Source organism: Urocampus carinirostris, chromosome 2 (genome assembly GCF_059441175.1).
Source record: "Urocampus carinirostris isolate Australia breed hairy pipefish chromosome 2, RoL_Ucar_1.0, whole genome shotgun sequence".
Lineage (NCBI taxonomy): Eukaryota > Metazoa > Chordata > Actinopteri > Syngnathiformes > Syngnathidae > Urocampus > Urocampus carinirostris.
In genome coordinates, this window is record NC_142350.1 from 46926477 (window position 1) to 46940070 (window position 13594).

At 38.6% G+C, this 13594-nt stretch overlaps 1 protein-coding gene across 2 annotated transcripts in view; it reads right to left on the reverse strand.

Annotated features, from left to right (window-relative positions):
• pou2f2b (POU class 2 homeobox 2b) overlaps positions 1-13594 on the reverse strand; it is an 83566-nt gene that overhangs the window by 9814 nt on the left and 60158 nt on the right. Inside the window, exons 2-14 of one of the 2 annotated variants that reach the window (XM_088326780.1) lie at positions 13148-13213; positions 11512-11546; positions 11271-11327; positions 9452-9571; positions 7571-7924; positions 4931-5024; positions 4776-4861; positions 4180-4465; positions 2611-2759; positions 2347-2544; positions 1256-1500; positions 1053-1121; positions 531-604 (exon numbers count right to left, since the gene is read on the reverse strand). In XM_088326780.1, coding sequence (XP_088182906.1) covers positions 531-604; positions 1053-1121; positions 1256-1500; positions 2347-2544; positions 2611-2759; positions 4180-4465; positions 4776-4861; positions 4931-5024; positions 7571-7924; positions 9452-9571; positions 11271-11327; positions 11512-11546; positions 13148-13213 — 1833 coding nt within the window. The remainder of the gene's footprint in view (positions 1-530; positions 605-1052; positions 1122-1255; positions 1501-2346; positions 2545-2610; positions 2760-4179; positions 4466-4775; positions 4862-4930; positions 5025-7570; positions 7925-9451; positions 9572-11270; positions 11328-11511; positions 11547-13147; positions 13214-13594) is intronic. The other variant, XM_088326781.1, reaches the window with a different exon arrangement.

Consider the following 13594-nt stretch of genomic DNA (forward strand, 5'->3'; position numbering starts at 1 on the left):
CTTATAGTTTAAGGGGAAATGCATCTGCTTTTGAAAATATACATTAAAAAACCTCAGCCAAAAGCATGAATTTATATCTTAATGAATAAACCAGACCCAGCACTGGAAATCTTTTGGACGTTGGATTTTGGGATAAAGCTTGTCTGGTCTGTTTGACTTGATTCATTCCAGAATCTACTATGTAACCCATCCAACGTGGACCAAATTTAACCCCGAAATAGTCCTAATCTGTGTTGATCTCATCGAATGTACAAAATTTAGCTTTTAAAAAAAAAACATGTTTTTAAACGTTCCACCCAACAAAGATGTCTTTTGGAGGAACATTGTGTCCTTTTAACATATTTTCAACCATTTTTTGCTGGGTACAAATGGTTAAAGCACCCCAACTGGCCTGGGACCACCTCTGAATTGAGATATATGATCATCTTTTTCTGGCCTTCAGATGTTGTAGTTTACTGATCAAAATCAATGAAATCTCACAGGAACTTGAATCCTTGCCTTGAACAAGACACACATACGCTCACACACACCTTGTATAGTGGCCAGGGGATTGTTACCCAGGAGAGCTTGGTTCATCCCCGTGTTAACCCCCATCACAGTGTTCCTGTCGTTTGGTATGCATTAGCAGAAATGCGACATGAAACGAAAAGCACACAGAGACAAGAGTGAAGAAGATTAGGAAGCAAAATCGAGAAGCAGAAAAGCAAGATATACTGTGCAAGCTGTAAAATAATAGCTTGATATATATATCACTATCTACATTACAAATTAAAGAGTGAGACTATAATTTGTTCTTCTGTGTGACCCACATACATTTGGGAAGGTTCCACTGTGTATGCAAACAAACAGGTGCAAAAAGACTTAAAAGTGTAAAAGAGAAACCAAAAGGAGCAAAGACATTTTTTGAATTTTTTTTTCCCCCATGTCAGCTGCACACTTTTGCATGAGATTTTTAGAGAAAACTGCAGAATACAATTGCTGCGCTTGATGTCAATTTGTCAGTAGTTCTCCTAAATTCTCTCGGGAACAATTTCTTTCAATTTCGTCCTCACCTCAAGTTTGCAGCAAAGTCATTGATATAGCTGGACACGTCGCCGTTCTTTTTACCCATACGCCACAAGCTGTGAACACACACAGGGAAAAATATAAATAACCATGATACCTGCTAAAAATTCAGAAACTCTACATTAACAGACTACCATCAAAATGAGTACTTTGAATCTGCAATAAAAATGTAAAAATACAAAAACCCTACCCAGGGTTAAGATTGAGCGCACTGTGGCCGGGCGTAGCCGGGCTAGCGGCGCTGCGGGGAGGAAGGGCCGGAGCAGGGGCGGGAGCTGGAGGAGCTGGGGGAGCCGGAGGCGGCGTCACCGGAGAGGGGGCAGAGCTGGAGCTGAGGCTGGAGGCCAGACTGGAGGTCAGGGGACAGATGGAGGACATGGTGGTCGCCGTTGTGCTACTGAGACTGGTCACGGCCTGGGACAGTTGGTTGCTTATCTGTTGTTGGGGACCATATGAAAGTCATGTGAAATTTATATGAGAGGGGGAATGTGTGTGAGAGAGAGAGAGAGAGAGAAAAGGGGTGATGAGAGAGAGAGGGGGATGAGAAAGCGAGAGCAAGAACGAGAGCGCATGAGCAAGTTTTGAGTGTGAAAAAAGACTTAGTGTGAGAAGCGAGAGCGTGCAAGACTGAGTGCAAGAGAAGAACGAGTGCAAGGGACGCAGAGTGTAAGACAGAAAGTGCAAGACAGAAAGTGCGAGAGTGAGACAGACAGCATATCAGTCAAAGAGTAAAACACAGAGAGACAGAAGACAGTTCCAATGATATTAATAGACTGATCAAGCGAAAATGAGTGCAAATGAAGGTCAGGGAGTGGGAATCATAGTGTAAGAGAGAATGAGAGTGTGAAAGATAAAGTACAGAGACAAGAGTGGTAAGACAGAGAACGAGAGATTGTGAGGGAAAAGAAGGTGAGATAAGAGACTACATAAGGAGTGTGAGAAAAATAGAAAGACAGAGGGAGAGCGGGAGGGACAAAGAGTAAGACAGAGGGTAAGACAGAGAGTAAGACAGAGAGAGGCAGATAGGCAGAGAGAGAGTGAGAGTGTGAGACAGACCGCAAGACAGAGCGATATGTATTGAATATGTTGCATGCTTGAAAACCACTAGATGGCAGCATAGCCCAATTTTGGAGGTTTAATAGTTATCAAAACCCCTTGCTGCACATAGCCCCAAGATGTAAACGTCCATAAATATAGACGCTATAATATTTAGATTTAGTTATACAAGATAATGCTCTTTAGGTAAAGAAGTTGAATTCATTGAAGTGTCTGCTGCCGCACCATGTGGGGACTGAAGCAGGGTGGCTTGTGCGCAGATGGGGGTCCGGAGGGCTGACTGGGCAGGGGCGGTGTGGAGCTGCTGGGATTGATGCGCTTCTCCTTCTGCCGGCGGTTGCAGAACCACACCCGGATGACTTCCTTCTCCATGTTGAGCTGCTCGGCGATCATCAGGATCTCCTCTGAGGTAGGCTTCTGGTTCTGACGCGCGCAAATTCCATGATGAGCAAACAAAGATTCACATTTTCTACACCTTCAGGAACTCACAGTCAGGAACGCACGCTCCAGTGCGACGCGTACGTTGGTCTCAATGCTGGTTCTCTTCTTCCTGCGGCGACCGGGCATGCCGTCGAAACCCAGTGAGGGCGACGACAGCGAGCTGGGGCTGGGAAGGGTGCTGTCAATAGACATGGTCTCTGCGTCCGAATGGAAAAACAATCCGTTAACTCATCATTATCCGCAAAAGGATTATCCAACAAGATACTTCAATTTTTTCGGAATCCAAACACATCTTGGCGTTATAATATTTGAAAGAGGATTTTGTAAATGTAAGTGTGGTATCAGAAAGAAATACCGTTCTTCCTGTATTTAACTTTAGTTTTCTTCTTTTCCTTATTTATTTCTCCATCTCTTTCTCTCATTCTCCTTTCATTCCTTTCTCCCTCCTGTGAGCCTTTCTTACTCTCCTTTTCCTACCTTCTTTTTCTTTCTTTCTTTCTCTCTTCCTCCATTCCTGCTCTTTTCTTTTATTTCTTTCTCTCTTCTTACCAAACTTTTTTATTCCTCATTTCCTCCCGTCTCGCTTCTCATCTTACCTCCCTTAAACTTTTTATTCTTTTCTCCTTTTCCTTTTCTTCTTTCTTTCATGCCTTCCTCCATTTTCTTCTTTCTTTCCTTTCTCTATTCCTTTCTTCTAATTGTTTTCCTTATATAAATTTAGCCATTCATTTTCACCCTTTTTGCTTCCCTTTTCTTCCGTATACTCTCCCTCTTTTATTCGTTTACTTAATGAATAAGAAAAATAAGTAAATAGAAATAATAAAAAATATAAAACAAAATATTAGGGAATTTCTTTGAGACCAACCGCAATCTGAAACTCTGCCATAAAGTCTCTTCCACCTTAACGCGAAGCAACGGCTCCCCGCAAGGATGTGTGACGACATTTTCTGTTACATGCTAAGTTGTATTATCTATATTCTACTTAAACTCGATTTTCTATCAATTTTCCCCTCTAATCAAATCCTAGCAAAATCTTCTGCCACTGAAACAGGTTTTTGGATTCCTTTTATAAATTCTAATTGTATCATTTTATTCAATTAAGTAGATATGAATCGTGTTCTCCCTAATAAAATAAGAACAATAAAATTAGCAAAATTACACTTGACACTTTTTTACATTTGTTATTTCAATTGTATTATTGTATTTTTGTTACTTTATCTACATTTTTAACCCTTTTTTTCTGTAGTAATCTGCCAGTGCCACTTTTTTCATTATTTACTGATGCACTTTTTGAATTTTGGCCAGTTTACAAGGACTACCTTGTAAATATTGTCATCCATCCTAGTATTCCTTTCTAGCTTATTTTTTCTTTAGTGTTTTATGACATGTTTATCCTAGAGTACGAAATCTAATCTTGTTGTCAACAACATACATTGTCTTGGAATCAGTGACAATAAAGACCATAAAAATAAGTTAAATACTGCTATCTTTTTTAAATGCTAAAAGTTCTAGTTTAGGATTTCCCTCAAACTTGTCATCTGTAATCATACCAACTTGACAATAAACACAATTCTATTCTATTTTCTGAGGATGGCAGGGGAGCAATGAGGGCGGCACCTGCATCGTTGAGCCACTTTTCGAGCAGCGGCTTGAGCTTGCACATGTTCTTGAAGCTGAGGTTGAGGGCCTCAAAGCGGGAGATTGTTGTCTGGCTGAAGTCGTTGCCGTACAGCTTCCCCATGGCCAGGCCGACGTCTCCCTGCGTGAACCCCAATTTGATGCGTCTCTGTTTGAAAGTGCGGGCGAACTGCTCAAGCTCTTCCAAGTCGCTGGGCTCCTCGGGATGAGTGGGCAAAGGGGGGCCTGGGGTCAGGCCCCCGATGGGCCCCAGGCTCTTGTCTCGCTGAAACGAGACAGGGTTGTTTAAAACTTCAATGACATTTAACTAAAATAGGTGGTGCCTCAGCTTTCTGACAACCTCATCATTGACCCACATTTTCGAGAAACACTGATTAATCGTGATAAACGACAAAAGAACATCTTCGTGTTGAGAACTGAATGGCAGGTTCAATTAACATTTTTGGAAAAAAACAAACTTGACCAGAACAGATTTATTACTTTACCAACATTTGTAATGAGAATAAAACCTGACTCACGATCCGGGACAGATTACGTTTAAAAGCTGAGGCACCACTGTAAATTATTTCTCTTACCTGTGCTTGCAGTCTACTTTGAGTAGATAACAGACTCCCTTGGTTTGGTTGAGGTAGCGAAAGAAGATTTGGCGTGGAAAGGAGTCCTGCAATCGATATTGTCGTCTCGTTTGTAAAATTGTTTCCGGGACAAAGATTAGTATCTGTGGCGCTACCTTGCTGGCCCTGCTGCGCTTGCGGGAGCAGGAACTGCGAGTGACTAGGCAGCAACACCAGCTGCTGCTGAATCTGCAGAAGCTGCTGGATGTCCTGTTAAAAAAAAAACCCACAAAACAAGAGAATGGGGGGACACAATAAGACAACAGTAGGGCGGTAAAGGGATGCAGACGTTGAGGAAAAATTGGCATGCGAGGTGAACACAGGAAGCATAGGTTCTCAAACTTAATCAGCTAAATGATCTACTCTAATTAAAAATCCGCTTTTTCAGATCTTGCAGGATTTTTGTGCTCTTTCTCCAAAAACGCCACAAGATGGCGACAAAGCTTTTCTGAATATAGCAGACCTGAAGCTTTCATAACTCCACCCATTTCCTGTGCTGCTTACCCTCACTAAGCAATCTTTGGAGAGTGGGCTGGAAAACATGTAAACCCAGCACGGGGAGGCTGCGGTCGCTGGTAACCTCCGACGTACTGCCCACTTTCAGAGCTCTTTTCATTTTCCCGCAATCCCTATTCAATGGGGTTCAAAACCTCAGAATAAACTAAATCGAAATCTTGATATTGTTGGGATTCTTAGAAAAAAAAGGCGTGACTAGATACACCATTTCTGTCCACTTTATTACGTGTTTCACTAAAACAAAACCTTTTGAACAGATTTAATCTTAAATAGTGTAACTTTTTTTTTTATTTAAATCTACAGGGATAAGGATTAGGATCAGCGGCAAGCAGCCATAATTCCCAATGCTGGCCTTACTTGACATTACAAATGTGTATTATTTAGTGCCCATTTGAAAATATGTATTTGAATAAAAAGTAAAAACGCCTCCACTGTCATATAAACCAGAATTTGTTTTAAATACTTATAGGTCAATAAATATGTATTTGTTTGACACCATGATAGTTAGACAACACGAGTCTCACCTGGAGAGAGCTGACAACATTGTCCGCCATGTTGCTGCCAAGGGTACCCCTAAAAACTAAAAACCTTGCGGAAGGCTGGCAAAAAAAATTAAAAAATGGTGCGGTTTGGTCATTTTAACTCCGCTTACTTCATATTCTTGCTTGTGCTTTGTGGCACTTGTTTTTTATTGCGCAACACGATATTGTGACATTTAGTGGTCAAATATCACATAGTGTACTTTTAAGATCAGTGAAGCAGACATTAGATGCAAAATGATTTTGCATTATCTGGTAAATGATGCAATTGGGTTAAGTGACCACCAAAGGGATTCCGTTTTCTAATGCATCTAGTGGTTTCATTTGCGAAAGAAACTAGGTGCTAAATGCAGGTCAGGAAATAATAGAAAAAAAACACAGGGATGACCAAACAATATTGTTTAAGTCCTTCACGATCTAGTATTGCGATCCCCCCCCCAAACTTAATCCTAATTACGACTTTCTTAGGTAATTTCATTAGCGGCAATCAGCAACAATCGCAATTTGGGTCGGGGAAACTGGGATCAGCTGCTAGTCGCAAAGTCTGCCTCATCATCAGATATACAGTTGTTTTCCTCGTGCCTTTTTGAGTTTTTTTCTATCATTCAGAACGGCATTCTGTTTTTTTCCATTACGTAACATTTATTTGTTGCACTTTGAGGATTAAATACAGGGACAATGACATCAAATCTAACACCTTTTCATTAACCATCTGTAAAGCTGCTCTGGTGGTTGGGCTACAGCGTTCTCAGCGCTGTGAACGGAGTTCAATTCCTGTTGCATGCAATGTTTTGTGACTTCTTTCAGCAAGAGCTTTGGACTGATCAACCATTGCACGAACATACAGTGCCGTGAAAAAGTATTTGACCCCTTCCTGAATTCTGTGGGTTTTTTTGCATACTTATCATTCAGACAGGTTTCAGATCATCAAACCGATTCTAATATCACACAGAGACAATACAATGAAATACAAAACGCAGTTCTGAATTGTTGAGGCCATTTATTAAGGCAGAGATTAATAATAAACTATCTTTTTTGTGCTCTAATAAATTGAATCAACAATACAAAACTACATTTTGTATTTCCTTGGTTTGTCTCTGTGATATTAAAATTGGTTTGATGATATAAAACTATGCAAAAAAACACAGAAATCAGGAAGTTGGCAAACACTTTTCACACGCCACTGTATACATCCATCCATTATCTGTAGCCGAAAGAAACCCACGCAGGCACGGGGAGAACATGCAAGCTCTGCAAGGGGAAGCTGTGGTAGTTGGAATTGAACCCTGGACCTGCGCACCTTGGGGCTGTGCTCTAATCAACCAGCCGCGACACTGTACTGAGCAAGTGTATTAAATGCACAATGGTTATACCTGAATAAATACGTTAGTTATACTTTTGTATTGTACAGCTGATTGTGCAAATATTTTGTTAGTTAAGTTTTAATTCCATGCTTTTTATAGTCCAGTGTGCCTTATATATGAAAAACATATGACAAAAGACTATTATTTGAGGATGGACCTTCTCGTGCAGAAAATACGGTAATTGCTAATTTCTCAGTTTTTTTTTTTTTTTTAGAAAGAGCACAAAAAGCACAAACTGATCAGTTTTTCAACAAACTAGGTGAGTATGGGTGCCAGTTAGTTTGAGAAGCACTGCTGCCAAGGTTGGCTGGGCAGGCCTCCGACCGGCTGCCAGTACCTGGGCGGTGAGCTGTATTGGCTGAGTGAGGGCAAGCTGTGGCGGAGGAGGCGGGGCAGGGGCGCTTTGGGCAGTGTGTTCCTGTGTGCTCTGTCCCTGACCCTGCTGGCTGCTTTGTCCCGTTTGTTGTTGCGTTTGTTGTTGCTGCTGCTGCTGCTGCTGCTGCTGCTGCTTATGGGCTTGCTGATTGGCTGCTGCGGCGGCCGCTGCTTGAGCCTGTTGCGTGGCCTGGGCGGCGGCGTGGGCGGCGTGCGCAGCGTGTGCGGCGCTGGATTGCTGCACGGCAGCCGCTAGCAGCTGAGCCTGGGCCTGTTGCAGCAGGAGTTGCTGCTGCGCTGGCAGCAGAGCCGTGAGCTGCAAGCGACACAGAAGCGAAACAGAGAGGGTTAAGAATTTGCAAGCAAAGGCAAAAAGTGAGTGGAGGAGAGAGAGGTATGAGTGCATGGCTGCAGTTCGGAACTCACTGCCTTCTAATTCTAGCAGCCTAAACCTTTTTGTTGCTGCCAAATGTTATGGCACTTCTTTTTATTGCACTATTATTACAACTTAGGCCAGTCTTCAAGCACTCCCTGCAAACATGATTGCCTATTTATCATGACTTTGATGTTATTCCTTATTTTAAGTCAATATCACGTGTTTACTCTGGAGTGCCATGTCTAATCTTGCTGCAAAGAATGTTCACTAGGTCATTAATGACAATAAAGTGAATTCAATTCAAAAGAGCATAAGGCGTGGAAATTTTTTTGGAAAAGTATCCTCTAATTTATAGATTTTAATCACTCGCTGCTCTTATACAAGGCAGAATTTTTAGTGGATGGATGAGCCCATTTTCACCAAAGTTATAATAATTATTTCCTAGTAATAACATACTAATAACTTTTTTTTTCTTTAGAAATGAATATCTTACCGGCAGCCCTTTGCACAATTTAATTGGCCTGTACAAATGTGTTATGAGAAGAATCCAAACATTTCATCGGCTAATACCAAGGGAAACATACATATAATTTTATTTTAAATTAAGTTACAAAATTGTAAAATGTATCGTTTACTTTTATATTTTATTTATTTTTTATATTTGTATTTATATTCTTGTACTTTTATATGTATTTGTTATTTTTTAATCTTGTTTAAGTATTAGTATTTTAGCATAAACAAGTTGAACATATTGCTATACATTTTCTCGTGAAATGTTGATTTAAAGAAGCTAAATAATCATACAATATATTAGAGATGTTCTTCACCTCATTAAAATGTGTTATTTTATCAAAGATTTTTTGTATTTAAAATGCAATAATACATTGTAAAATCAAGGTTTTATATATGTATATGAAAAGAAAAAAATAATTATTCAATGGGCAAAATGGTCATACATAGTGCATAGGTTTGAAATAATAAGTTTGTTAAATAACTAAAGAAATGACTAAATGAATTGTCAAATAATAAAAATAACGAAGGTAAAATAAACATTCCCTAGAAAGGAATACAGTACTTAAAATAAGCAAAAGGATATTTAGCAGTAAATATTAAGTAATTGTTAACTAAAATAATTGTAAAAATGAATTTGAAAAAATAAGAATAAAGTACAAATACATTTGATTTTTTTTTTTGTGTGCCAATTTTCCAAAATTTCTAATGAGCATTAATTTCAAAATATCCTAGATATTTTGTCTAACATTAACAAACGTCTACATAAGATAAGACCAAAGAGAATGAAGTAGCGCTAATAAAAGTGTATAAGGGAATTTTGCTCCACTAGCTGGCACTGGCCAGAATTTGACACACAAACCGGCACAAAACAGCCAATTAATTTAACAATGGTGCACTATTCCAAAGGAAAGTTTCCTGAATGTGTGCGTTTGTGTTTATTTTTGCTCAACTCACCCCAGCCAACTGTGAGCCGGTCAGCATAAGTTGTGTGTGTTGCAGCGCGGTCTGGGAGGGGGTGGGCCCGTGGGAGGGAGGCAATGCCGGGGACATCTCACCGCATTCTTCCATCTTGTTCTGAAAAGAAGAAACACGATTGATACATTCCGACTCTTTTTCCTTCTGTTTTTACATTCTGAACATTTTTTTAAACCTAGTTTTTGTTGTCATTGGATTTTGTAAGCCAAAACAGCAGCTGCCTGTTTTTTATCAAATATTTCTATAGTTATCATATATTTCTTGGGTAGTGAATCCCTAAACTGTCAGGGTTAGCGGGATACCACTTCCTGTGGTGTGTCTTGGGCAATTATAGTCTAGCGGTACACATCCCTTGTCCAGGTATCAAATATTCACTCATTTAGTAATACAGTAGACCCTCAAGACATGACCTGACAACGTTTTTACTTTACAGTGTGGAATAAAGGGTTTTTCGAACCATCTTTCCGGGATTTTACCAACCCTACGACATCAAGAACAAATTATATTGTTTGCCTTAGTTCGAGTTAAGTCTCCGAGATGCCTGTCTGCTGTTGGCTCATAAAATGCTGGTCGGCAATTGGTTTGCGTCATGCTATCATGAATAACATATGCTATTGGCTAAAGTAAATCCCACAATAGCTTTTTCTCTTCTTCATTCAGTTCAGAATCTTGTATGCTCCGTAAAAACTGTGAATCGACAGTGAGACTTGAGGGAGAAACAAGAACATGATAACTATAGAAATGAAGCTCACCACTTCAAGAAATGAAAAGAAGGCAAACAAATTGCTACCATTGATAAGTTGCATGACCTAACTAGTAAACAAGCAAGACTTTTTTTTACATGGGGGGGGGTTTAATTATCGCAGCAGTCTTCTAAGAGCATGCAAATCCTCACAATTAGGTTTAAAATCTGTCTTCATTTGAGTCTTCTGTCTCCTCTCAACTCTGCATCCACCCACGAACTCCACTCTACCAGCTTAGGTCTTGTCACACCATTTTCTCTTTAATTGTATATTCATTTATTATGGTAATAAATTATACGTATGTACAGTATAATACACAATAGAAGTACTTACAATATAGTATTTATTTTATTGATTTTATTAGGGGTACCTGGGGATCCAAAACACATTATAGCACATCAGATTCTTTCCCATACTAGACCGCGATTTTGCTTTGCGATCCTCCACCTCAGAATGTAGTTATCTACTGTATTACGAAGGACTTTTTTGACTGATCACTTCCTGGTTTCATAAGACATGCTGGGTGTGTGATACGAATCTGAACATTCACTCTTAAGGAATGGACCGTGTGACGTTTTTTGATTATGTTAATGTGCTCCAAACTTTTGTCAATAAAATTCCCCGAAAGCAGAAAATCGGAGAAAGAGTGTAAGTGTGAGATGCCATTTCACTCGCATTCGTAAATCAAGCTAGTGTCTTCTGTCTTTGTTCTGGATTGAATGAGGCTTAAAAAAAAAAAAATCGGTTTAATCCATGTTGCTGTGTCGATTCTGCCGTTTGTCTTGCACAATGAGATAGTGTTCCTTCGCAAACAAAATATAACAGACTTTTCCCACCTAATTATTTGCATTTCTTCCACAGTTTATGCAATTTTCTAAAAAAAAAAAAAAAATACCCAAGAAGGTTAGGGAGGGTAGCGCCATATTGGGTTGCTTGTTTACTTAGGATAGACACAGAACAGGAGCACTACAGTTTGCTGTGAAGCAATTTTCCGCGAAGCGCTAAGACACAAAAGACGAGCAAATATGAAACACAAGCGCACAAAAGCCACTTACCTTGCCGCCACTCAGGCTCGGCGAAAGGGAAAAGGGATTGACCTTCATTGACTGAGCCTTGATGAAGAGAAAAAGGACAGAATTGAAGGATTGATTGAAGAAGTGATTTTTCATTTCCGAGGGGAGCCAACGCATAAAAGGAAATGTGACAATCATTTCTCTTCGACTTAAAGGTTTTGTGCGCTTAAGGCATGTCGAAACACCGGCAAAATTGTCCAGCCGTGGCCCAACTGGGACCTACCTGGTGATTTGAGTCCGATCCATTTTGCCCGGAATCTGCATAGAAAAAACAAAGGAGTAATGAATTTATTATATTATTGTATTGTACAGTTGATTGTGCAAATATTTAATTTTTTCTTTTTGTTAATTATTTGTTGATGTTGTTTTTGTGCTGTGCCCAAACAGACAAAAATCAAACAAACAAAGACCAAGACTCGACAAACCAGATAAATTACTCTGGTGCAAAGCCAGATTCAAAGTCTAATGGCAATGAGTAAAGAAAAATTGATCTACGGTCACATGAAAAAAACGTTTTTCCAAAATTCCTTTTATCAGGAGGATTTTTTTTTAAAAAGTTACTATTTCCCCCCAAACATGATTTCTGGATTGTTTTTAAATACATGAAAGCAATGATATTCAAGAATAATGAATCAATCAATAAACTATTGAGGGATGATTTATATAGTGAACAAACAAAAACAAAATTCTGGGATATTTTTTTTCTTCCAGGGATGCTAAAATATAATGTACACATTAAATTGACAGGATATGGTTGAATATTTTGCCCTTTGAAAATTAGCTTTCGGTTTTTATATTTAATGGGGGGGGAAAAGTCAGGCTAGCCCAATAAATTATGTTAAGTATCTAAGCTTATTTTGTGTTTTGTATTTTTTTTTTCCTTAAAAGAATTTTTAACGACTCAATTTTGTGAATTTTTAATAGAATGACCTACATTTTTAGTTGAACTTCATATACCTATTTTTTTTGTGAATGAACCACTATAAATTGAAAATATTGTATAAAGACAAAATAGTAAAAAAAGGACAAAAATGGACATTCGTTTTCTTTATATGACAGCGAAAGTACTGAACTTTGTTTTATTTCAATTATTCAATTCTTATTGTGAATTTGTGTTTTTTAATTTATTGTAATCTTGTTCCTGAGATTAAATGAGGGACAAAAGTATATCAACAACAACTTAACTTTTCTCTTCCTGATCTCAAATTGTTTTTTTTGTTTTTTTAATGGTTGTTAGTGAATAAGATTGTTTTATTTAATTTGCAAATTGCGCAGTTTCCCAAAATAAAGCTCTAATCCCTTTAAGAAAGAGGTGCCCAATAAATTTGCATTGTTGGAAAAGTGAAAAATACAGTATTACACAAAAAAAGAAAATCACCAATTTGTCTTAAAAGTGAAGATAAGAATGAAAGAATTAGTCCTATTTTGACTATTTAGCACCTGCAAAGAAGATTGCTTAGGGTATCAGGGTTGGATTCTTTTTGAATATTACTATGCACTGTTATTTGTCTTTTTGACTTCTAGAAAGTTCGTTTATATAATTGTCACTATTGGCCAATCATGTTGCTGTTCTTTGATTCCCACTCTATTTAGGTTGATTTGCTTTCTGTAACCTAGGACCATTAGAACAGTTTGGACTTTTATATCTTAAGGGCTTTGTACAGTCCTCTCCTGTTCTCCTTGCAATCGCACAATTTAATTGATATTTTCTCTCCTTACTTGACCAACTATTAAACAATACATTTATCAAGTGAGTATAATGAATGTAATAAACTGGTATTATATGTGAACCTCAAGCTGGATAGCACCAATTCTGAAACGGTTTAAGCATTCAGCAACGGTTGTGAGTGTTTTATCACCTGTGCTGTCCAGCGGCGAATCGGCACCGATTTTCTCAAGCTCAGCTGGCCGTGGCATCCTGACATCTGCAATACACACATAAAAACCAGTTCAGACACATTTTGTTAACTGGAAAGAATGGAGTCTTTTGGTGAAAGGGGCGCTTGTAGACCACATGGGCGCTTGTAGACCACATGCATTTCTATGAAATGATTTTGTTTCAGATATAAGTGTTCTTTTTCTAAGTGGCTAGCGAAAATATATATAATTTCTTACAAGGTGAGATGTTGCATTACACAACTTGTGACCCATGATACTCTAATTCAAAATCATTGTTGATTGCTAATATGAAACATTTTTAAAGTAAGATAAGATAATTCTTTATTCGTCCCACAATGGGGACATTTCTTTTATTACAGCAGTAAGACAGTGAATAATGAATAACAATATGATTTCAACATTAGCAA